The following is a 25,632-nucleotide window of genomic DNA, read 5'->3' on the forward strand; positions in this document are numbered from 1 at the left end:
CTAAAGTCAAGACAAGAGATATCTTTTTATATTATATTTTAATTACTACTTAGGTACTTTAAAATATATATTTTTTTTTACATACAATCTCATATAAGAGGATGTTAAAATTTGTTATACAAAGCTACGTAATATTGAAAAAACCCTAATTTATAGGTTATGGTGGATTCTTTAAAAAAATAATACGTATATTATTCAATGGTAAGCTTCATTTGGAGGATTCTTGTCGTTTTAAAACGATTTAATTCTTGGTTGCGTGTACTGACTACTACAATATTATTATTAGTCATCGGAAGCATTCCGCTTTTGAAATCAGTCATTGATGCAACAAATCTAAATCAGCTCGCACATCTAAACTCGTATCGTTTGCATCATGTCAAATACGTTGAGATTTGAAAAATTTGACATCGTCGTTATTCACAAAACACACGTTGCCAAAAAATGAAGCTCCGCATATTGGTGGAATGCATCTTTTTATTTTGTTAAAAAAAAACCATCTAGTGTTACTAGCAACAAATCACACGCGTCTAAAGCTGCAAGTCAAAGTAACCAGTGTTGCGGTTACGCATACGATACGAATAGGGAATTCCTTTTTATACGTCGAAGCTCGCCGGTCCACGTTTCAAGAACTTACGCGTGACTGTCGCTAGGCATCTTCGTATGCAACATCGGTGCGACGTTCCCAGAAAATTTGATTTGTCGCTGTGCGGTAGACGAGGCGAGGTAAGATATCATTATCGGCTTAGCAAAACATTATACCATTTCCAGTACTTACCTACCGTTCTTTCAATAACTTAAACTGTTGCAAAGCCGTCCTACACCTTTTATATTTTTTGTTTGTTTCGAAATTTTTTTTTTCCAATTTTATAGAAATTTTAAGCAGGTTGTTACTAAATTCTCCATTTTTATACGGTATGGCAAATACTACATTAACTATTGGCACATCACGTGTAGTTAGCTGGTTTCAACGTTTGTTACTGTTTTCTATCGTATTTTATTTTCAAACTAAAAATATATGCATATTTATATGATGTGATGAATCCTTCTTTACAACACGTTCATGAAAAATAAAATCGGACGTGTCAACATAATTATTATTGTATTTTTTAATGTCACCGGATTTTTGTAAATCGTTAAGTTTTCAAACAGTTTTTTATGTGATTTTAGGGAAAATTTAGAAGTTATAGATCATTACAATACACTATGTAAAATTGCACATAGAATATGAACGTTTTTTTGTTATTTTTTGACCATATATTGTGGATTTACCGGTTTTTATTTTTCCAAGCCGGTGGTGATAAATAAAAATATTATGGTGCCTTACTGCATAGCCCTGTGTTAAATGATTAAGATGTTTTATTGTAATAATTAAATAATTTGTTTTTGCTAAATTCAATTATTTTATTTTTATTAATGCAAACTGTTTTTAATTCATTAAAACTAACTCTAAGCTATGCGTTTTTGTACGTTGAGATAAATATATAATATATATGTGATGTCGTAGTTGAAATTTTTGGAATTGTAATTGTTGTGTCATTAATTTAAATGGGAGATGTCGGTTCTTTAGTAAAGCTTCGGCGCACCTCCGCTAGGTGTTTTGTCTAACATCGCAGGACGATACATACCACCATGCCGCATGTGAGGGTGATTCCTCTTCCGCAGTAAGTATTCGGCACAATGTCTCCATATCCCACGCACAGAAATGTGATTGCCGTCAGCCACATGGAGTTAAGCAAGTTGGCGTGCTCCGCATCGTGAAACCTGCGCGGAGTGGGGGGCCGGCCCCGGACATAGACACGATCAGTGGGCAATTAAAACTTTTTTTTTAAATTTCATTTTCCAGCTACTACGCTTTATATGAAGACGAGCAACTCAACGGGGTTTGAGGAAAAGGAATTTGTTTCGATTATAAAGAGGTAAAAAATGTAATCTGGACATCACCGTGACACGTTTAATATATTATGTTGACTCCATATTTTTTCAAAAAAAACTTACTAGTTATAAAAAATATCGACCCAATTTATATGAAAATTTAAGAGATGAGTACAGTTTTCACTATTAGATAAATCAACTTTTAGATAATAATATCAGGATTTTATAGAGTAACAACAATAATCAAGACAGATAAGTAAAAAAAAGAGAATTTGATAAAAAATGTCCAAATTACAGAAAGAAACAAGGTATAAAATGGATAATATACGTGGGTTATACATTTTACTGTTAAAGGAATGGAAGGAATAAAAGAGAAACTTGAAAAAAAATTATTAAGTTCAATTATTCGGTAGGTAATTATACGTATGTATTCAAAATAAAAACTTGATTTTTTTAAGAACGATCCAATAAATATTTTTATTCCCATTTTCAACCTTTTTTTTATTTTGAATAATTGCTAATAAATTTCGACAAAAAAATAGTTATTCTTATTAATTTCAAGTGATTATTTTGTATACTTTCAACAATAACACAACAATTTAATGCTTTCACTAACTGTTCAGATTTGCATTTTTTCGTTTAAAAAATATTAAAAAAAAAGATTTTAAAATAATAATATACAAATTATTGTATATTATACATTTATTATGTCCAATAAAATACAGCTGCAATTAAATTCATATTATATAATATGATATTTTTTTACCTTTGTTATAATTTTTATTTTTGGAAAATGAAAAAAATTTAGATTTAACATATTGTACAAAATTGAAGTAAATTTTGACTGCAAAGCAATACGCAAAAGCACACGTTAGTAAAAGCATCCAATATTCAATCTTTTAACTCAAAACGTTAGACAAAACATGTAGCTAAAATGGCCAAATAAATATAATTTTCAACAACGAATTACACGACAGGACGGTAATTATTACTCGCTGGATAGATAATAATTATTAAAAAAAATAATTATATAATATTCAAAAACAAAAAAAAAAACAATAATTATAATTATTGACAAACAACCGTGCAAATCATTGTATGAACAAAACAAATATCACTGGGGCAAATAAATAATAACATATAAAAAATAAAGCTATAGGTACTTGAGAGATGTGCAATCGAAAATTGCAAACTGTAACGCGAATCGTGTTGGATATTTGCAAGTTTGATTCCACACGTCTCACTTGGTCTGTAAGAGCAACACATTTAGTGAAAATTTACCAAGCTGCAAAACAGATAAAGTAAAATAATGATGACGTCACGTTTTCTTTATGATTGTTTGGAACTTTTTTTTAAATGTCATGACAGAAAAAATGCTATATAAAGTTCCCGTAATTTATTGCTAACTAGAATAAGTTCATATTGTTGAAAATTGAACGGGGGAGAAAATAAAAGGTTTAACAAATCTTTTGATCCAGATTATTGATTGAAAGGAATATAATAATTTATAAAATAAAAGAAAAAGCTCGCACCTTTTGCAATGAAATTATATAATTTTTGAAAAAAATATATTAACATTTTTTCCATATTTTACTAAGTATATATTATTTTATAGATTTACTATTAAATTACCCTATTGAAATTTCTTTCAGTTTTCTTGAAATTTAAATATGACACGTAGACTTGCATATATTTTTTTATTAAATACAATTTATTAAGTACCTACTTGTAAGTATAATATATATATTCGTTAAATATTTTAATACGTTGTAGACTAAAAATAATTACTGATTACTTTAAATATAATTAATCCACCCCATGATCGATTCTAAATGGATTGAGTCCCAATCCGTGCTAATATAGGTTTAATATTTTTCTAATATGCACGTTTCTGAAGCATTCTAAATTATGTATCATTCTCATGCTTAAAGACGAATTATGTTAACTTGTACCTAATAACGTTCATGAAAATGAAATCAAGATCTTTGTAGCTATATAATAAGTACGGTGGGGCAATTTTAATTTGGATGGCTTAAATTAGTTACACATATTAAAATTCTACCGATATTCGGTAGTCAACCTTGTGTTTAATACACTTAATAGTATTAGTCCCAAATCGCAAGGAAAATGCGACAGTCAGAATACAAATTATATTTTGTTTAATTTTTCCTGTTTAAATATATCTCGGAAAACTTTAACTATATTTTAATAATTTAATTTCTTTTGAATTCTTTGTAAATACAATGCAAATAGTTTGCCAACGAGGACAGTATGAAATCGTTCTATTGACATTATCAACCGCCCTTGCCCCACTGCACAAATTATTTAAAAAAGCCCATTTTAAAATTAATATAATGAAATAAAAAGTATATAGTATTTACCGTTTGGAAATAATTTATTTTGAAATAATATTTTTGATTAATGAATTGGGACCTAAGTTATGTTTTTTAAATAAAAAGAAAAAATCGATAACGATTATCCTTTTTCCGATAGAATATTCCGTGTTCATTTAACATTATAATTTGTTATATTAAATGACTGTGCATCAATATTGCATATATATGCGCGGTGATTTTTCTGTTGTCGTGAATACTGACATGTCAGTAGTGTGCATAAAGCGATATATGAAGCGTGACTTAAAAATAAATTACAAATAAAAATATACAATAATATAATATCATAACTCATTGGACATATATATGTGTATTATAAAAGCAACAATGATTGATCGGCAAAGCTTCTTAAATTGCACATATTTTTGACGTACGGTACAACATTAATGATATCACGGATAAAAATACAAAATTTGTTTTGTTTTCACTCAAAAACGCATTATACAAAATAAATTTTAAATTTGTAAAGTGGTTTCAAGTTTCTGGGGAATAATATTATTGAAAGGAATCGGTGGATCACTGGGTAAATATCGACGACCCCAGGAAAAACCATTGTAAGTCTGAAAATAGCGTTTCCGGTTTTATTAGCTTTTTATAATATTTAATTTTTTATGCATGTCCTGTAAAAAAATCAGGTCTCTAGCATAAAAATTGACGAAGTTAGGTTTTTGACAATGGTGCTCTATATCTACATATCGCATCGACCAAATTTGTGTTCACAGAAATATCCGAGGAGTATAGTCATACCTCGATAACAAAAGTGCACTGCGCTTTATTTTACAAATAAGAAGGTTGTTATACTTGTTATAACATTCTTTTACGGAGATCTAAAGAAACAGCATGATTTATATTGACGTATCACAATAATTTAAAAAAACATATTGGTTTATCTCCGAAAAATATTGGTATTTGCAGTGAGTATTTGCATTATTAGTTTAAAAGTTAGTCAATATTATTGTGTCAGAAAGTTAAGTTATTATATTATTTAATATAAAACAAATACCGAAAAGAAACGAAATTAATTTTCACTTGCATAGCTACTTTAAAAAACTTCTCAGTTATTAATATTATCTTAAAATTTGAAGTAATTATATTAATTTTGATTCGCTTATTTAAATTAATTCACTGCATGATAAAGACCTCTTCAATCTCTCTCTTACTCTTTTCGGTTGATTACTCTCCCATATAGATACTCAACAAAACAATGAAGTAAAGTTTAAATTTGAAAATGTTATATTATTTAATAGAAAAATAATATCATATATAAAACGTTATTTATATATAATTATATTTAATTACTTTGCAGTTACCTACTTAACTTAAAATGAGTTTGTAATATTCTAATACTTATATAAATTTAATTTACATAAATACCCAGTAGAAAAATACATATTTTAATTATATATTACTATCACTATAAAATCAAATATTTTGGACCTAAAAAGGTAACTACCTAAAATATTATGTTTTAACTTCAAAATGTTATTTTATCATTAGTAGAAAATGACATTACATATTATTTTGGTTGAATTAATCTTGCACAAAGATAATAAAAAATCACTATTATCATGGTTCAGTTTGAAAACATTACTAATTGCTGACTATTTTTTTATGATCCAACCAAGTTAAATAATCCTTTTCATTGCATTTTGAAATGGAATTATTTTTGAATGGCTTGCTTTGGAAATAGTATAATAGTAATGAACTTCGTCTAAATATCAATAACACGTGCGTCAGTTCTTAGTATTTTTGAAAATATAAAAGGGTACACATTAAGTAAATTATGCATAATTTTGTATTTTGAATATTCCTCAAAGATAGAAATTACCCAAAGGATTATATTATTTTATTACATGCCATTCGCCGAAAGGGATTAAGCGGCTGGGATTTTTGAAAACGTGTTTTGACGTGAGATTGTTTACAATACAATTTGAAAGTAACAATAAAATTTTAATGGTCAATAATTGTTAAAGTATTTTATGCTTATCTAAGTAGATATATTTTGGAAAAAGGATGAAGAAAAGTAAACAAAATGATGTGTAGGTATTCTGAAAACAAGCCCATCGCTGGTGATTGGGAATTTTTAATATTACCTACTAATTAAAGACATATATTATAATCTTAGCATTGGTGAGTGGTGACATAATTTTCGATGTTAGTTAAATTTGTTCAAAATAAATATACAGTGTTGCTTTTAACAAACAATAACATTTCTATAATATTTTCATCACAATTTGATATAGCTTATTTGACTTTTAACACTATAGATAATTACATAAATATTATGTAAGTATCTATAGTTTGTGAAAAACTCAAATAAACCATGTCAAATGGTGATATCGTACACGGTATCTCGTAGATTTTAATTAAAATATCAATTGGATTTGAAAAGTCTGTAATGGTAAGTATGTACTTAAATTCATATACTTACCTCCTATTCACCTATTGACTATGATTTTTATAAATTATGAAAACCTTTTTAAATAGTAACTACCTAATTATTATTTCATCCAATTTAAATCGGTCTGAATTATACATTTTGTAAAACTATCAAAATAAATAGTTATGAATGAACAAATGATATAGTAAACTGTGTTTCTTTGAGAAAATTTGTATTAAAACTCTACGCAATCGATTAAATAACAATATAACATTTCAAGAACATACTAATTACTTGAATGCAAATTATTTTTTTTTTCAGTTTATAAAAAAAATGCAAATCCACACCAACAAAATAAATTTGATTATTTAAATTTGAGAGTATTAGTACACATTTATTTCAACCTTTTAAATAAATAATAAAAATCATAAAACATCGTATTAATTAACGTAACAGAGCTCAATTAAGAAATATACTTACTGAAGTTTATGTTGACAATATAATATAATCAATCTATATTTAATTATAATTGGCAATAACATTCATATTAACGATTGAGATTAAAAAATACAAACGATAATTAATATGGTCATAATTTATATGAAATTTTATAATCTTAATTATAGAAAGGTATTATAAAATTATATGCACAAATAAGGATACTCTTAAAAAAATAGAAGGTAGGTACTGACAAAGCAATTTCTCTTGTTTATACAGATACTGTATGAATATCATTTTAGATAGGTACATAATCATAATTATCGAATGGACTTGTAATACAAGCCTAATAATTATATTAAGTATATATTTTTATATAAAGATTTCTGATGATGCACAGTTGACTGCGGTCTCATCTGAGAACGAAAGTAATAAACCTCTCTTTCATTAATAATTGTTAGGTAAACATAACATTAGTTATTTTGTTAATACGTAGTTATAATTTTCAAACTAGAAAATCTATATTTTTGCAAATAGTATGATGTTTAGATAGGTATATCTGTGCCAAATGTTCAAGAATATATTTCAGTAGTTGTTTACTACCTACATTCTTATGTTCAAATAAGCAAAGCGGTTAGTAATTTATATTATTGTATTAAACCGTACATATGTTTTTTCTAAAATGGTAATCACTTATTTAAATAAAATTCATTCCCTCAGAAATACAATGATGCAGTTAATAAAGTATATAAGTAATTATTTCCCTAGTTTTCATAATTAAGTCAACTACTATTAATAAATTAAAATTGGCTTAGTGATTTACATGGCGATTGACATTATGTTTTTTCAACAGTTTTAATGAAAATTGTGTTGTAAAGAATAAAAAAACATTTCTTTTAGCTATTTTTTAAATCTAATAGTTACCAATGTTATGTACTAATTTCTTATACAACTTCTTTATTATTCCATTATTAACATTTTTCCTGAATGTTTATTGTTTCGTAATGTACATATTCTCATTATTTATAAAAATATCAATAATAATTTACAAAAAAATTAAAAAAATCATACTTAAATACTTTTAAATTATAAAAACTCCGTATAAAAATATATATATGTCAATATATCCTCATACTCTTTGTTAAAACTTAATAGACACGCTGTATTATTTCGAGTTAAACATTGCGCAATGATGGTTCTTCCGTAAAAGAGCATTATAAATATAGGTGTACTAAATAAAATCGTATAGAGAAAGAAAAACGTGACGTAAAACAAGGTTACATCTCAGAGTATGAGTCTGTTACGCGGAGTCTGTAATCTATTTCGTCCGCGCAAAACCATGTTGAATCAAGTCAAAGCACCAAGCGCGTAATATTATTCCAAATAAAAACGATTTTTTGACATTATCTCAGCTGTTTATTAATTAATCAACATTAAATTTTGATAGGAATATAGACCATAAATTGGTTTATCTGATTTACTTAAATAAGATAAGAAAAAACTATCCCATTTTATATGATGAATTTAATAGCGTAAATATTTTAGTTTTTTCGCTCTCCTGAACATTTGTGATTTTAGACTTACACCGGTTTTTCCTGGGGCCGTCGATATATTGGGATGGAGTTTTATGAAAAAGTTGTGAGTTTTGTAAAAGTTTCATTTTTATCTGCTTTTCTCCACGTGCCTGACTGACTTGTTTACAATACAATTATAATCGTATCAATGACGAATTTTGAAGATAAATACCTCTAAAGCTTTCCGTTTTATTTGAGCACGTTCCATGTATCATTATACAAAAATATATATTTTTTTATTCTAGAAAATTAATATTGAGTAAAAGCATTGCATTATAATGGAAGCTGCTGTGCTAACATGATTTTTATTTATATAATAATTATTCAAACTACAGAAATATTTTAATTACTTATTTTTTTTTTTAATTTTACATTATCGTATTCAACTAATTGGAAAAAAATATGAAAAACTAAGCAGGTCGGTACATTTCTTTAATCCAATGTTGAATGTTTTAGAGTTTTTCGGTGATAATTTTAAATTAGTATTTTATTATATAATTATTATTACAGAAATGACAGTCAATTTTTATTTATCATAAAATATTAAAAAGTTGTTTTATTTTTTACCTGTTAAAATAAAATTGAGCATGCAGTCAAGAAGACAGTATGATGAAGGAAATCATTACCAAAAAGCAAAAAACATAGTCAATTTCTAAAAATTGTAAAATTCTAAACTATTTAGAATATACTAAAAAAAAATAAAAAAAGTTTGAGAAGCGGTTAAAACACAGAAAGAAAAAAATATAAAAACTATTAAAAAGACAAATGATAATAAATTCACTAAACGAATAACTATTATAGATACAGGAAGTATGAGATTTATATTATAATTATTAAAATCTAGTAGTATTATAAAATGTAAAATAATATCATTATACTCAGATCTACACAATAATAAATATACATGCATAACTTAAAGATCATTCTAATATATAAATAATTATTAATAACTACATAATTCATAATATTATTATATAATTTTAACAAAAAAATTATTATATATTTCCATCCTACTTAAAATATATTAGTTAAATGTCAATAAAAATAATCACAAATTATGTGATTTTAAACAAATTTAATCACCTAAAATTAATATTAAGCAGCCTTTTAAATATAATTTAAAATCTTTAATTTTTTCTTATAAAATAAATTAGTATTTATTCTTTAAATTAAAAAAAAAATATTTTACCTATAAAAGTGCGAAAAGGCTGTTCAAAAGAAATATGGTGATTTTCTATATTTTCTTTCCCAAAATATTTATTAATAATTAGAGATGCAGCATAAATACATGCAATAATTAATTTAAAGACTTTAACCAGCTGAGTAAATATTTTTTTAGTAATTTCTTAATTGCTTGTTAATTATTAATTAAGGTTAGGTAAGTAAAAATATGAGTATAAGTTATCGTACCTTTCGCATTGTCTCAATGTCCAACTGGCGATGATCCAAAGTGATACCATGAACACTAGCAAAACAGTCCCTGGGCATATGGTCATAAGTGTTTTGATCACAAATCTCGTGTTGAAATTTATCCTGTTTAAGGCTCCTATACTCCTGGACGACGCGTCGGTGAAGAGTTTGCTATGGAGGAGCATCACTCTGCAGATGAGGTACAGCCTCAAGAACATTGGCAGCGATAAGGTGACGTCATAGGGGACCTGGTCATGGAAAACCATTAATATTTCCAATGTAATGTATAACTGAGGTAAAAAATACATATGAATCGTATTTTCGATGAAAACAATAATTTATTATATTACGATACAACATATTATTTGAGTTTAAATGATAAACTATAATAAACATTAAAAATATACCTAAATCATCTGTAGGTACTAAAAGCTTAACACCACTTACTGAATTTTGTCAGATAATAATTATTACCAAGCCAAGAATTTCTTTATAAATTCAATGTATACACAATATAAAACATACAATAATTTAAACTATATGTACATACATAACTTGAAAACACCTCAGATAACCACTAGAAAAAATCACATTTGAAAAAAATACGATGCTCGACGGGATCAATATCTTGTCAAATAAGCATTTCATTTAGTTTAAATTATCACAATTAAGTAGAAGACCTGTAGCTTAATATTGGTTCAAGCATATTGGCGCGATACCAGTAGATATACGGGCTAGCATCTTTTTTTTCAAATGTGATTTTTTCTAGTGAATATATATATTATCTGAAGTGTTTTCAAAATATATATATTCAATATATAGAATGTTTCATTTTCAAATCTTGTGAATTATTCGTTGAATAAAAGAAATGGTTTATTAAATTATATGCTTCGTTTAAATTGTGTTTTCTTTTAATTGTCTGATAATAATAATTATGAATTAATAGTTCTTCATATTAGTTATTTTCGATATTTCATAAATGAATATACTAAAAAAATAAATAGAAGCTATCGTAATAAGCTAAGTAATATTTAAAAACATATCTGTCATCATTATCTTGTTTTTTCGCAACAATTTAAATCATACAAAATGGCATCTCGGATAATGCAGCTGATGCTTCGTACGTACCCAACAGTCACATCGTAAGAATATTTTATAATATTGGGTGATGTTATGTATCCATAAAAAAAAAATACAAAAGTGGGTGATAAGAAAACGAAAAGCTGAGAAGCATTAATATTATTTAATCTTGATTGTAAAAATGTAGATTAATACAAATGATGCATGTTCAGTATTAAAAAATACTAACAAAAAAACAATGATATTAAAAAAAAAAATAAAAAAAATAATAATAATGATATCGTGTGTATTATAAACTAAAAAAAAACAAATCGATTAGTTGAACCTTAGACAAATTATTAGTTGTCAACCCTATAATTTATTTAATAAATTAACAGTACATACTTATATCTGTGTTTATTATGAAAATTGCATTAATAATATTGTTTAGTGTTGTTCTGATATTTTTATATTGCTCTTTCTTAGTGTCTGAGATTGAAGATTATAAAACAAAAAGCTGAAAAAAAATCACTTCTGAATTTTTTCGTTTATCTGGTACTCAGCCGCTGGCATAGATCTGGACCTCAGAGGTAAATGGACGTAATCTTAACAATTTTTTATAAATTTGTTTTAGAAGTAGAATAATAATATAATTTATTTAGGTAAAAATTTGCAATACACATTAGTACGATCTTCTATATTATACCTATCTATATAATTATATTTTACATGAAAGAAAATGATAATAATGTATTACACTAAGAATTTATTTTGTCAAATTACGTTACATAATATTAGACGATAGTTAACTTCTAAGTTATAAAACCTAGTGTATACTATATCAGTGTATTATCTTATGTAAATATAATTTAATATTACTTTAGAAATAAAGCTATACTTACAGAATTATTTCATTGTTAGGGAAGTAAAAATATAAATAAAAATTTAATAAACAAATTCTAAATAATCTCCATTAATAACATTATTATGTTTCAATTTTGTATAATTTTTTTTGCTATGTAGATACCTATCATATTACAATAAAAATATATTTTAAATAATTGACGACATAGTTTTATAAAGATGAATTATGTTAAATTTATTTTAGTTTATATAATGATATAATATATTGTATAATGTTGAATATGTATGCGATATGTATATTTCAGTATTTCCAAATAATTGTATTATTCATATTATGTTATATTGTAGTAAATGACAGTAACCAACAATGTTTTTAACAATAAAAAGATAGTTTTTAAATATCTTTGTAGGTAAACAGATGTTAAGTTCGTTTTGGGCAAACTAAAAACCTTTAAAAATATATTTAACTGCTTAAAATTGCTTACTAATAAATATTACCATTCGACTATAATTATAATAAACCAGCTAACTTTACTTTTGACTTAAAATAAGATTTTGATGGAATTTTGTTATTAAGCATATTATCTATGCTCACACAAAATTGTAAAACTATAAATAAATCCGTTATCGTACTTCAAACAAAATCGCTAACTGCAATCGTAAATGGAACAACTCCGCTCTTTATATACATTTTCTTTATATATATAAAATGAAGTTAAAATATTGTTTTAATTCATAGTGCAGCTTATTTGTGAAAAAGAATTCAAGTGTATTTTTGGATTATTTAAATTCCGCTCGATAGTTAAAAATTTATGTTTTTTCTTCTTTCCGAACAATTTGCATAAATTGAGTTAGCTAGTTTGCAGATTTAGCAATCGCCTAGTTTACCTCAAGCATATAGATTGGAGTATTCTGTATTACACATAAGTATCTTGTAAATTAAGCACCGGGTATGCATGACGATTTTCCTATATAAGAACTGCAATTTCTTCGTTAATTTTTAGAAATACATTTTAATTTTTTTATTTCAGATACGCAAGTTTACCTCCAAGATATAAAAATTCTCTGCGACGTATTGATTTTCTCATAGTGGCGTTGTGGAAAGAGTAAATCAAATACGGAAATAAAGAATCGCTTCGATTGAGTATTTTTGGAAGTCCATTATTTCATTAGGATTCATCGATTGAAATAATAATGCTCATCTAGGAAGATGCCGGATTGCTTATTTGAGATTTGATTTATGAGCCTATTCTTCTTAGTAATATTCTCAATGAAAACCTTACAATGTTTAGGTGTGAATCTTATTTTATTACATATCATATTTTTTACTAAGATTTGATTAATTTTTGGAAGCAACGAGTGAGTTTTATTTTACTAGACGTTACTTCCAGAATGTTTAAAAAATTGTTTTTGTATTATTAATATTGCATTTGAATACTTACTTCGTTACATAAAAACATCAATTAAAACTGGACATATTAGCAAAATAGATTAAAAAAAACTATAAAAAAAGTCTCCAATAACTACCCCCATTGAAATGTGAGCGGAGTTTTTTTTTTTTTATTACAAACCAATATGTTTCGGTGGACATTTGAATACGTGTTGGCAGAATATGATAACAGTGTTGTATTGAAATAAAACAAATTAGCAATAATAACCTTAATGATATGTCTTTGAAAAGGGATGTTTATTAGGGAGCTTTTCGGTCGATTAGAAAGTAATGACCAGATTCCACTTAGCAAAACCTACAAAATGTAAATTGATAATAAAATAGTTTAATTTTGTTCAATAATTCAAGGTATGGTTGTATGATTTATTTAATGTTAATGTCGGATTTATTTATGATAATAGTATATAGCTTGAGACCTTAAAGCAATAATATATAATATATACCAGTAGCGAAGGGTGGAGGTAGGCTGTTAAGATCTGCCATAAATAGTGCACACTAAACGTCCTGAGTCATTCGTATTTATTTTCATTGATATAAAACTACTATTTACAGATGCTGTTGTTTAGTTTTTAAAATTCAATTAAACCCTGCAAAAACCAAACCATAATAGATAATAGTCAAAAAATACTCATCTATCCATAAAATATCTAAAATATACAATTTAATCATAAATAACTTTGGATATTTTATAGATAGAATAATATTTTTATCTATTATTGTTTGGTTTAGGCAGAACTTAATGAATTTTAAAAATATGAACCAACAATATGTGTAATATGTATTCATAATTCAACGAAAACAAATAAGTATTTATGAAAAAGTGTGCAGAATTTTGTCGTATCGCCCAAAATATACCAAAACTCTTATGGTTTGGTTTAGGCAAGGATTAATTGATTTTTAAAAACTAACTAACGTCATCTGTAAATTGTAGAATTAGTTCAATAAAAACAAATACGTATGACTAACAAAGTTTCATGTGCACTATTTATGGCGGATATTGACAGCCTACCTCCACCCTTCGCTACTGATATATACTTAGGCTCATATAGTAGATTAGAGTAGATAGCTACGTTATCAATTGAATTAATTGATCAATGAATGTATTTTTATATTATTACTAAAATATTTGAAAAAAAAACAACAATAAATATAGCAGGAGAGGTGATGTTAGAAAACTAAATAAAAATACGATTATTGAACCAAATAATAACTGAACACTCAAAATTTCAAACGCGGTTTTATATTATTATTGTCTAAAAAATATTAAAATTGGACACAGGGTAAACACTTTATTAGTATCATAATATTATTAATTACCACGGACATTTATTACAGTACAAAAAATAATAGTTTAAAGAAACTTCTTCAAAAATCCTACTCCACTAGTAATAATAATTTATCGGAGGAAACAAAATAAACGTACAGTAAAGTAAGAAGAGTTTTGTCAAACAAGAAATAAATTTAACGTAGAAATATTTTACAGTGTAAAGAAGTGTAAAAACGCTCGCTAAGTATGCTAATGTTAAAAATCTCGGTTCACATTGCTACAATTTGTGTTTTATCTTTCATGAAAAAATAAACATTAATTAATTTATATTTTTGAATTGAAAATTATTGTGTTCCTAGTTTTATTAATGATAAATAATATAATGTGTAAATTGCTTTCAGTGAGAAGACTGTTTGTTACTAATATAGGGATTTTTTATATACTATTAAGTATAATATGAATGTGTACGTAATATTATTATAATGAAGTATTTTTATTTATTGTTATAAAAATTATAACAAAATCTCAAAAAAATATATAAATAAATATGTTAGGTTAGCTTAGGTTAGAGACTTTGTTACACAAAATAACTTATAAAATCTCAATATTAAATCAAATCCTTTTGTAGAATTAGTCAACGACTTGAACCTTTATTTTCAATATGCAATTAAAATATACCAAAAAATATCGACATGCAATATTATAATGAGTGTTTGTATGTAGTACTAGTTAAATGGACGAGTTACCAGAATTAATAGAAAACCTATCGTGATCAGTTCTAAATGCGGATTCGTAATATGAATAACATTAATCTTATTTAAATGTAAGTTTTTTTATATCTGATTGCAAAAGAAAGCTCTTTTTATTTTAAGATGCAGCGTCAGTAAAAAGCTCATGTAAATTAATGGTATTTTGAAATAAAAATATGTGGGTACATAGATTTTTATTATCTACAAGTATTACAAATAAAAAACCAGTACGTTAAATGATTTTTTTACGTATTTATATAATATAATATTTTATTATTAAACCCTTAAATGCATGCTGCACTTTTGCTATAATGTTAGTTATGTATTAATATGTTAGGAATTTTTATATTAAAACTTGCAGTTCCCTGCATTGCATAAAGGGTTGTTATATGTTTTATTCATGGGTGCCACTAATAATTTATAATGTTATAAATTATTATTTTTATATTCATCTTATCATAAATATAAAAAAATCGAAAAGAACTATTAATTTGATGCATTATTTGATGTTTTAATGTAGGTCAGTTATGTTAAGAGAAATGATGTTTGTTATGTGAACCGAGTAGACTTAGATTGATTCTCAAACATTGCAGTGTCCAAAAACTACAAAAGTAGAAATTTAAAAATACTGAAGAGTACCATATATAGTTCCTAAACTATAATAGAGAAATTCTAAGTTACACACATCCAAACGATTACACGCACACACACGAAGTACGGGCAAACACATGCATACATAGAGGTTCTACAATTTGACTTGAAAATTGAATACAGACCTGAATTTGCTTATATACGGATCCCTACAGGAAGATTGAAAAATATCATGAATTGTCAAAGTCTTGGTAAAATGCACGAGTGAAAGCTATTCAGTCATAGCGAGCTTTTCAGAAAAAAGCAACTTAACGCAAGAAATAAATTATACCAAAAATAAAAATAATGAGTTATGAAAACGGAAGTACTACAATATAATAAATATTAATAATCAGAGATGCATGATTTATATTTGTCTGAATTGAGTGATTTTCAGAAGGTTTCATCTATATTAACTAAAGTAACTAACTTATAATAATATTTTACTGTGCTAATAAAAAGCTTGAAATAAATTTTGTATTATAATCTGAAGATATTAAAATAATAATGTGTAATTAAACTTTGTATGATAAAATAAGTTTATTACAATACCTAACAATGTTTTTTGTGTATATATAATAATATTTCAATTCTTCTATACACAGAATAATAAATATCTGAACTAACCTTAATTACTAGAGGTAATATTGCCTTTATAATTTATAATTTAATTATACAGAATATATTATTTTGTTTAAAGCAACAGTTTAATAATTTATTTACATAATTTTACATTAAATTAAAAGTTATAAAAAAATTTAACTTCATAAATTTTTATCATAATGAAATTATCAAGAGAAAAATTTGATAGGCATGAACACTAAATGATCGATTAAAATACAAACTAAACTGGACAGGCATACCGTATAGCGAATGTCGGGTGGGTTAGAAGAATACATAAACTATGTAAGAAAGTAACTTGCTACATTATGGTGCCCTCTTTTAGATTATAAAATATAATTTTATTAAGACAGGTGATTTTCCATTGGGGATCTGTCGGCAAATTTTGAGGCAGATATATCGATACCTACCCCATTTCAATAAGGAAACAACTGAAAATTTAAAGATCTTAAGTTAATAATGTCGTTCGATGTAGAAATGTATTTTTTCCATAACAAAAAAAAATCAAAATTAAAATATCTTCAATATATTGTCATAAAATCGAATAACCCTTACTGAGATTAATTATTAATTCCGTTATATACTGATATTTCCAGATTATTACCTTATTTAATTTTAAATTTCTTTGTACATTGCTAAATGTCACTAAAATAAATTTAAAAAAAATATGCATTTTCCTTTAAATCAAGACATTAAAATTAAAATGAGAATTTATGCAAAAAAAAATCAAATCCATTATCGTGGAACAAGGTTGTTTCTTTATTGAAATATGGTATTGAATGTTCCCTTGCAATTTATTATTAATATATTATTTTATTATTAGGTAATATTTCAGCATTTTCAAAATATAGAATCTTGAGATAATAAGCATTTACTTAGTCAAATAAAATATAAAGTTTTACTGATTGTATTTTAATATATGTATTTTGGCAAAAGAGCAATTTAAAATGTGCTTTAAATACGGATATCTCATGAAATAAAATATATTTTTATTATATAATTTAGAACGAATGTTAATCTATAATATTATTGTGTGGTACATTTTTTTATTAGCTTATAGACGTCATTTGTACTTGCGTGATAATAAAAATGGGCATTATAAATATATAGAAAAATAACTTTCTTTCATAGTATATGGATTGTTCAAGCTTTCCTGAAATTCTTAACAAGTACACTGCTTCCCTTGTCTAATCTTTTAAGTGTTATTGATTTTTTTTAAATTTTAAATTAAATATATCAAAATTCGATTTAATACGTTATTAGTACTTTAAAAAATCGGTACAATTAAGAAACTGGCACAGGTATTAACTTCGGTTCACCATAATATAATAAGTGATTATTGTGCAAAACCTAGATAGCGTTCTTGAAAATAATATTGTATACTCTAAAATAATGCAATTAAAGAGTAATATAATATTTTATTAAAATGTTTCACTTACAAGTTCGCTCCCCATTATCCCTCCCTTGTTAGCCAGCTTCGTTGTCCACTGGAAATAGTATTGTCCAGGGATAGGGTGCACTGCGCATATGCACAGTTCTATTGTAATCTGAGATATTCGTTGCCATGTCATAGCTATTCTCCAGTCGTCGGCACAGTTGTCTATCATAAACAGCTGAAACAAATAGAAACACAACATTAATAATTTTTATTTATATGGCCAATCTGATAAAACGACAGAAGGTGTAGAAAGGAATGTGAAAATTTGGCGGCGCCGATTGGATACCAAAAACTGGACGCCGCCAATTGGATGGCGCCAACTAAACGGCAGACAATTGAATGCATGATGCATTACAACTATAACCAGTAGGTAGAGACAAGCAAGACTAATATATAGTATCTACCTTATTAAAGGTTTAGTCGTTATATTAAAGAATTTGCAATAATTATGATTTATCAATAGAATATAGAAAAGCGCTAAAAATACATTGCATAAAAATGTAGAACATCAACAAGTTTGACAGTTTTATGGTACAATATTACTGTAGTTTAGTGCATGCAAAGAATTTGAAATCATACCATTGACAATAATATTTGTTAAAATCATAAACCTCGCTTTTTCATAAAAGTATTCACTTTATATTAGACTTGCTTGTTAACTTATTGGTTAGAGACTCAGTGTATGTTTATTTATGGTCATTATATTTAGCAGTATAGCTTCCATATGTCCAATATCTAGTTTTTGTTGTATATAATATTTTGTTCTGACTTGCAGTTGGCGGCGCCGAATTGTCTTAGACATAGCTAAGGACTATTTCGCACAATATATTATGATAAAAACGATGAATAACGACACAAACACTTATATTATAATATTATAATTAATAAAAATATATAATTTTTTCAGACTCAAACGCCTTTGTGGCAGTGAATCATTTTGTGCTAACCATATCATCTGGAAATGACTATCTAATTTCAATTTAAAAAAAAATGCCACGTCATATGGCAAGCAAAACGATTAATTATCTTTTGTTCTTTCTTCATGAGTATCTCTTAGAATTAAATTTTTTTAAAGTTTAAAAGTTGGCACAATTGAGTACGTGGTCCAGTACTTGAACGTTTTTGCGAAATGATACCATTGTAAAATTTATTTATAATATATCACACACTTCAGAAGCTTCCCAATTGTCACTGTTATCAGGTATTACTTTGGTCGATTGTGGTAATGTATTATTACATCATAATTGTATTTTTTCGTAGGCGCCCACGATAGCTGAGCGGCTTACGCGTCGGCTTGTAATGTCGTGGATCCCAGGTTTGATTTCTGGCTCTAGTAAATAAAAATATTGTTTTTTAATTTGTGTTTTGAGTCAGAGTGTAAACCTAAAAGGTTGAGCAGGTGGCTAACATCTATTTCTCGTAAAAACAAAAACCTGTTAATACAAACCTCCATTCTGTGGAAGCCCTTATTTATTATCATGACTTTATTAAAATAGAACATGGTCAAAAATACAAAAATAAAAACTGTTTTTTTCCCTCAAATTTGGTAGCATTTTTCTATTGCTTTTTAGTTTTGACACTATAATAATTCTCTGAGCAAATATGAAAAATATCCAGAATGACAAGTTTTTAAATTTTTCCTAGTAGGTTAGCAATCTTTCAAACCAAATAACTGCACTTTTTACGAAAAATGAGTTTTTGGTGGCATTTTATTATAAAACATGTTTTCTATACTCACACGTAATTTTAAACTCATAAACCTATAAATAAATGCATTATCGTTATTCACACAAAACAAACAACTTCAGATGCCAAATTTCTAATATCGTAAATGGGACAACTCCGCCCTTCATATAATTTTTCTTTATATATAAAAGGTTAGCTAAAATAATGTATTAATTCATAGTCTAGCTTATTAAAAAAATCCAACTGTAGCCAACAAACATTTTTGGAATTTGTTCAATTTTGCTCGATAGTTAAATTACTATGTTTTTTCTCCTTGCAAAATTTGCCTAAATGGAGTTAGCTGGTTTGCAGATTAAACAGTTGAATCTATTCAATGCATGATAATTGATTAATATTAATAATATTATCATTATAAGTGATTGACATACAACTTAATATAAACAAAATCCGTGTTATAACTGTTATATTAGCATACAGCGCTTTCCTTGTTACTTGTGTTATTATGAATATTTCCACAAATGATACGGAGAAAATATGGGTACCTCAAGTGAATATAAGTACCATTTTAATAACACAAAAAACGTCAATAATGAATAAACTATATGGTTGCGCCAATTGTGAGCGATTGTCATCCTTCTTTCCCCACCCAACTCCTAATCCTCAGTTTTATTGTCACCAGACAATCAATTAGCAATTACGAATCATGAGAGACCGTGTTACAAAGAGACATTCAGTTACATCTACATAGTGGACATGAGCGGGCTTCTGATAGCTTACCGTCGCTAGTCATTTAATTGAAAATACAGATAAAGTCAGAAGTAACTTCAAGTCAGCCGTTGCATGTCAATCATCACTCAAGACATTCGTACATACAAATCATTGTCATTTATCATATATATTTGTCATCCATAAACTGTGTACCAAGTGCCGCAAACAGGGTGACCAAAAGAAACAATACCGCGCAAGTGAAAGTGAAACCAGACCACGGAGCCATCATAAATCATCATAAAGGTAATTCTTGTACATCACCCCCTCCCCTATATCCGGAATTCCCAGCATCATCTTCTGATAATACAGTCCACTTGAAAAATGCTCAACCACTATATCTTCCCGTACATAACATGAGAAGAGAGAAGAACTGCATGATACTAGTAGTTAGCAGGATGATTCCTGGCAATAAAACTGGTTAGCATCGGGAAAGAGGATTTCTGTTCTGATGATTTTGGATTCGCTGGGCAAGCTTTCTGGCCCGATTTAAGTATGGGCATTCCTATATGCTTATACAATGTATAAATGAGGCTTAAAAGGGCCTTAAATTTGCGAGCGTATAGGTATGTAATACGTATATATGATTTACCCAAATGAGTTTCATCCATAAGCCAGGCCGCATCGGAGGCCGTTGAATGGGTAAGTCTTGTTGCTTCAACGGTTTTATATGAATCTTTTTTTCTTTTAAAACTAAATATGATTATTTAAATAATCGCGATAAGTTTATCCATATTTATATTTAAAAAAAATGTGAATAGAAAAGTTAAACCAAGCCGATTGTTGGTATACCAAAACGTCTTCAACACATACTAAGGAAAAGCGAAGTTTCAATTTTTTAAAAATCAATTTCTTTGTGATACAAAAGTAGTCATCACAGCAAAAATTTTGACGGATTTTTTAATGCGCAGCGTAATGAAAAATGAAAAAAAGATAATTAAAATTGGAGTGGATAGAAAAACGTCGTATGAAAGGAGCCACATAAATTTACGTCCTTACGTATAAGTAAAAAAAAAATACCTCTAAGATTGTATTGTGGCGTATATTCTTGACAGAAATCCTTTTCAATTTATTTATAGCCTACTCAAAGTAATTTAAAGGCACAAGTCTGAGAAAAGAAAAATATACTTACAGCAAAAATAATAATGATATACTTTTATTATGTGATTTCTGCTTATATAAAAAAGCTTTAATCAGACTTTGGCTATTGATTGAATTGCATTTACACAGTTACCTTTTTTATTATTTTAACTGATTACCTTTTTTTACTTAGGAATATTATATTACCTACATACTAAATGAAAATTCAGTAATGAATATAAAATATATGAAGATAGATTGACTTAAGCGATTTTCTAATATTAGATAGACTCCATAATAAGGCTCCCTTTCAGGGGCAAATTATGAAATACGTTAGAAAATATTTTTGTCATGATTTTTTCTATTTGCTTGGTGGATGAATAAGACAAAAATATTTTTTTTTTTTTTTAATATTTGATAATCTGGAAAAACATGTGTCCTCATATGGGGACTCAACGTTAACGGATTATATTTATTTTTAAAGAATACTCTCTAATCTTTAAAAATCATATATGTTTGGAACGAAATAAAGAGTCTACTCTGTCTGAAAAGGTTCTACACATTTTGAGCAGAAAGCTACCTTTTATTTTTTCCCATTGTACCTAGTCTTCTCCTTGCAATTTTTCTCAAAGCATATTGATGCAAAATTTACAGTGGATTTTCCAGGGTAATTGCCTTTATCATCACACCTTAAATCAAATGGTGTTTTCAATACATGACAACGCTTTATAGGGAGTGGAGTGGTTAAACTTGAACGTCCCCGATTACTTCTCAGTATGTGCTTGACTAGGTAAATAAGAAACATTGGTACTTCACTTCGAAATTCCAGAAAATATGTCTTACTATCATGTTATGCAAAGCGCCATTAGACAAGCATTTGCAATAGTGGTATTTAACATATGATACAAACGCGCAAGTACCATCTTTTCCTTCTATGGCGTAGGTAGGTACAGTACAAGGTAATGAAGAAATCAAAAAGGTCTACCCTCCCATATTTTTATTGTACTTTACAATACTCGGTCATGATACTTTTATTATTTTTTTCTTCTTACTACTCTATCTATGAGTTTCATCTGTGTGAGGCCCGCTTCAGGATGTGGGGGGCATGGGCTCGATTCCACAGTACGTTGATACAATATGAACCTCATAACGTCTCCACATAACGTAATGCTCTTTATATTTTATCAAAATTTCCTCATCGGCATTAATAATAACATAATAATACAACTTTCCAGTCATGATCAATGATATAGTCGTCATTAGACACATTGGCACCCTCAGAGTTCTCAGGGTTACAATCTCTTCATCCTTATTCTATGTTAGAGGTCTATACCTGCAATATACTTTTTTTCTTCTTTTTAACTCTACAGCACAATGACAGTAGGTTTGTGAAACAGTAGAGTATTTTAGTAATAGTAAGAAAAACAATCACAAACAGAAATCACATAAATATTGTGACGTCACCAAGAATCGAACTCGGGCCCACAGATTCACTGAACACGAGGACATCATGTAATAACAAAAATAAATAGATAAATAATATCTGCAAACGTTTCACATAAAAATATATAGGTATGTATTCCACAAATAAATAGGATTTTTTCTAATATAAAATTCATCTGTCCTCATATGTGCACTCAGCTCATTTGAACAGGTATTACCATTCATGCTCTGAGTCCTCATATGAGGACAGATGGATAAAACAAGATTTTATATGAAAAAATGAAATTTTCAACAATATTCAGATAAAAAGTTATGTGATAAACATGTTTATAACATATAAAAAAATACTTACTTGAGTAAAATATGATCTTCATAGAAAAAATGATAATTTGTTGCACGCAATTAGCCTCGTGACGGGTTAAGTCAAAATCTGAATGTAAATGGTAATAATATAAAAATACCATATTGTCTTACCTCTATCCATTGATTGAATAAGATACTTAAATGGTTCTACAATCAATATGTTTGACTACCTATTCGGATATAGAAGTATTTTTTTAATTTATATATACTTTTATTACCTGTCCCCATATGAGGCCAAATCCCATGAAAGGGCTAATTGAAAAGGCAATGGCTTCTTACACCGGGAGTTAGGAATTCGATTTTTGCATGATTATTATAACTCCCAGTTAATACGATAACATACTCCTGTTTTTTTATCCAAATTAAAAGACTGGTATCTCTCGGGTCAATTTTTTATACGTGGTGGTTTTTTAAATTGAAAATTAACACTTAACAGCCGATAGGTATGCGCCATGCTACTGATATTTGTTTTATATATTGTCAATTTGAAGTTTGTTTTATGTCAACAAAATAGTGTCATTGTTGTATTGTATATGGCGTTTATAATAAATGTTATATACCTATTCTACATTTTACTTTGCAATTATGTAAACATACTTTGCGTAATCAATGGCAGTTTACAGCTAGCGGATATATAATACGGCAACTCTAGCTTTGCGCTCTGCGTGGTAATGCTAGTATCGCAATGTAAGTATTAATTTTAAAAACTGCCGTATTTCAGCAAAGTATAAGCTAATATAGTATAGCCACCCGGACACGCATTAAAAACGCCATGCCTGACAGTTAATATCCTGGGATAATCAACTCTCAGAATACGACATAGCATATTAAATTTATCACTTTTTATTGATTTTTAAGTTCATTGATTTGTGAGTAAAAATAAATAAATAAAAATGATCAAGAGGATACAATAGGAGTTTGTTCTCATGTCAGAGATTCAGGTTTTATTTATCATAATATTTTACTTTGAGAGAAAATGAAAAATAGATAATTATTGCCAATACCGATTTTCGAATGCCGCGCGGAGAGATTCTGTATAATATATAAAGTCAGTTATTAGCAGACAACGAGAGAGTCAACTTGCTATAGGGTGGCCGTCGTTTAAGCAAGAACTCAATACGAGTCTCCTTACGAGTCCAGGAAATCAGAACATCTATTCAAGCAGTGTTACCGGCACATGGTGTCTGATAATTCATACAAACGTCATCATCATTCATATTCACCCAAGTGTAACAGTGAGAGTGACACTCCAAAACTATTTACATACTAGTGCGTGAGTGCATTACACGGGACCAGTTTTAACGCGTGCCAGCCCTCTCAACATCAAAGGTCAGTTCTTGAAATCCTGTTTAAATCGCCCCCATTCCACAAGCATCCTTCAAAGTTACAGTCTCACAAAAGCTCAACCAGTAAGTAATGTTATATATAACTAGGCTTAACAATGTTGTTGAAAAGCTGTCTAGGAGGTTGGGTAAATGTATGGGGATCGCAAGTTTTGACATGTAAATAGGCATAGGATGTCTTTGGAGGAAACCAGAATTCACCCGAAATCGTTGTGCAAAATCATAATGAGGTATGCAATTAATATCTTTCTTAATCTTAATGATAATCGTACGAGAAATTATTTCTGTCTAAACAATAGCTTTGTTTTACATATTATAATGAATGTCTTAGCATAAATACTAGCACAATATCAAAGCAGCCGTCTTTTTTGACGGATAAGAAATTCCAACAGTCTCATTAATCTTTGCTTACAACGTTCGTCGGTTCTTTAAGGGTTGAAAAGCGAAGATTCTCATTTTGTATTTAAAATTTGTTTTTCAGTAATTTAAAATGAATAATACAAAAGAGATAAAACAAACGTATTGACTGTAAAATGCGTACAAATGTGTGTTGTTAATATTAAATGTATTTATTTATTTTATAAACTAAATGAGTTGCCTGGAGTCGTAACTCATAGCTGGCTCTCACATATAAACTCGCCTCGTCTGCCGCACTGCCATAAATCAAACCTTCCAAGAACATCAATCCGGTATTGCATATAGACCGTGCACCTAGCGACAGTCGCACGCATCCTTCAAAATATATAGATATTTGGATACGGCAATCGGCGAGCCAGTAAAAAATGACCAATTCATGTGTATTTGTAT

The 25,632-nt window shown here is 27.7% G+C and overlaps 1 protein-coding gene across 1 annotated transcript in view; it reads right to left on the reverse strand.

Annotated features, from left to right (window-relative positions):
* The window catches only part of SK (small conductance calcium-activated potassium channel), a 428,126-nt gene that overhangs the window by 41,718 nt on the left and 360,776 nt on the right, over nt 1-25,632 (reverse strand). Inside the window, 3 exon segments of the mRNA XM_085945697.1 lie at nt 10,068-10,315; nt 16,233-16,256; nt 18,147-18,320. Of these exon segments, the coding sequence (XP_085801823.1) occupies nt 10,068-10,315; nt 16,233-16,256; nt 18,147-18,320 (446 nt within the window).

The sequence above is a fragment of the Rhyacophila brunnea genome, unplaced genomic scaffold (assembly GCF_057557595.1).
Source record: "Rhyacophila brunnea isolate RB1 unplaced genomic scaffold, BYU_Rbru_1.0 scaffold_19, whole genome shotgun sequence".
Lineage (NCBI taxonomy): Eukaryota > Metazoa > Arthropoda > Insecta > Trichoptera > Rhyacophilidae > Rhyacophila > Rhyacophila brunnea.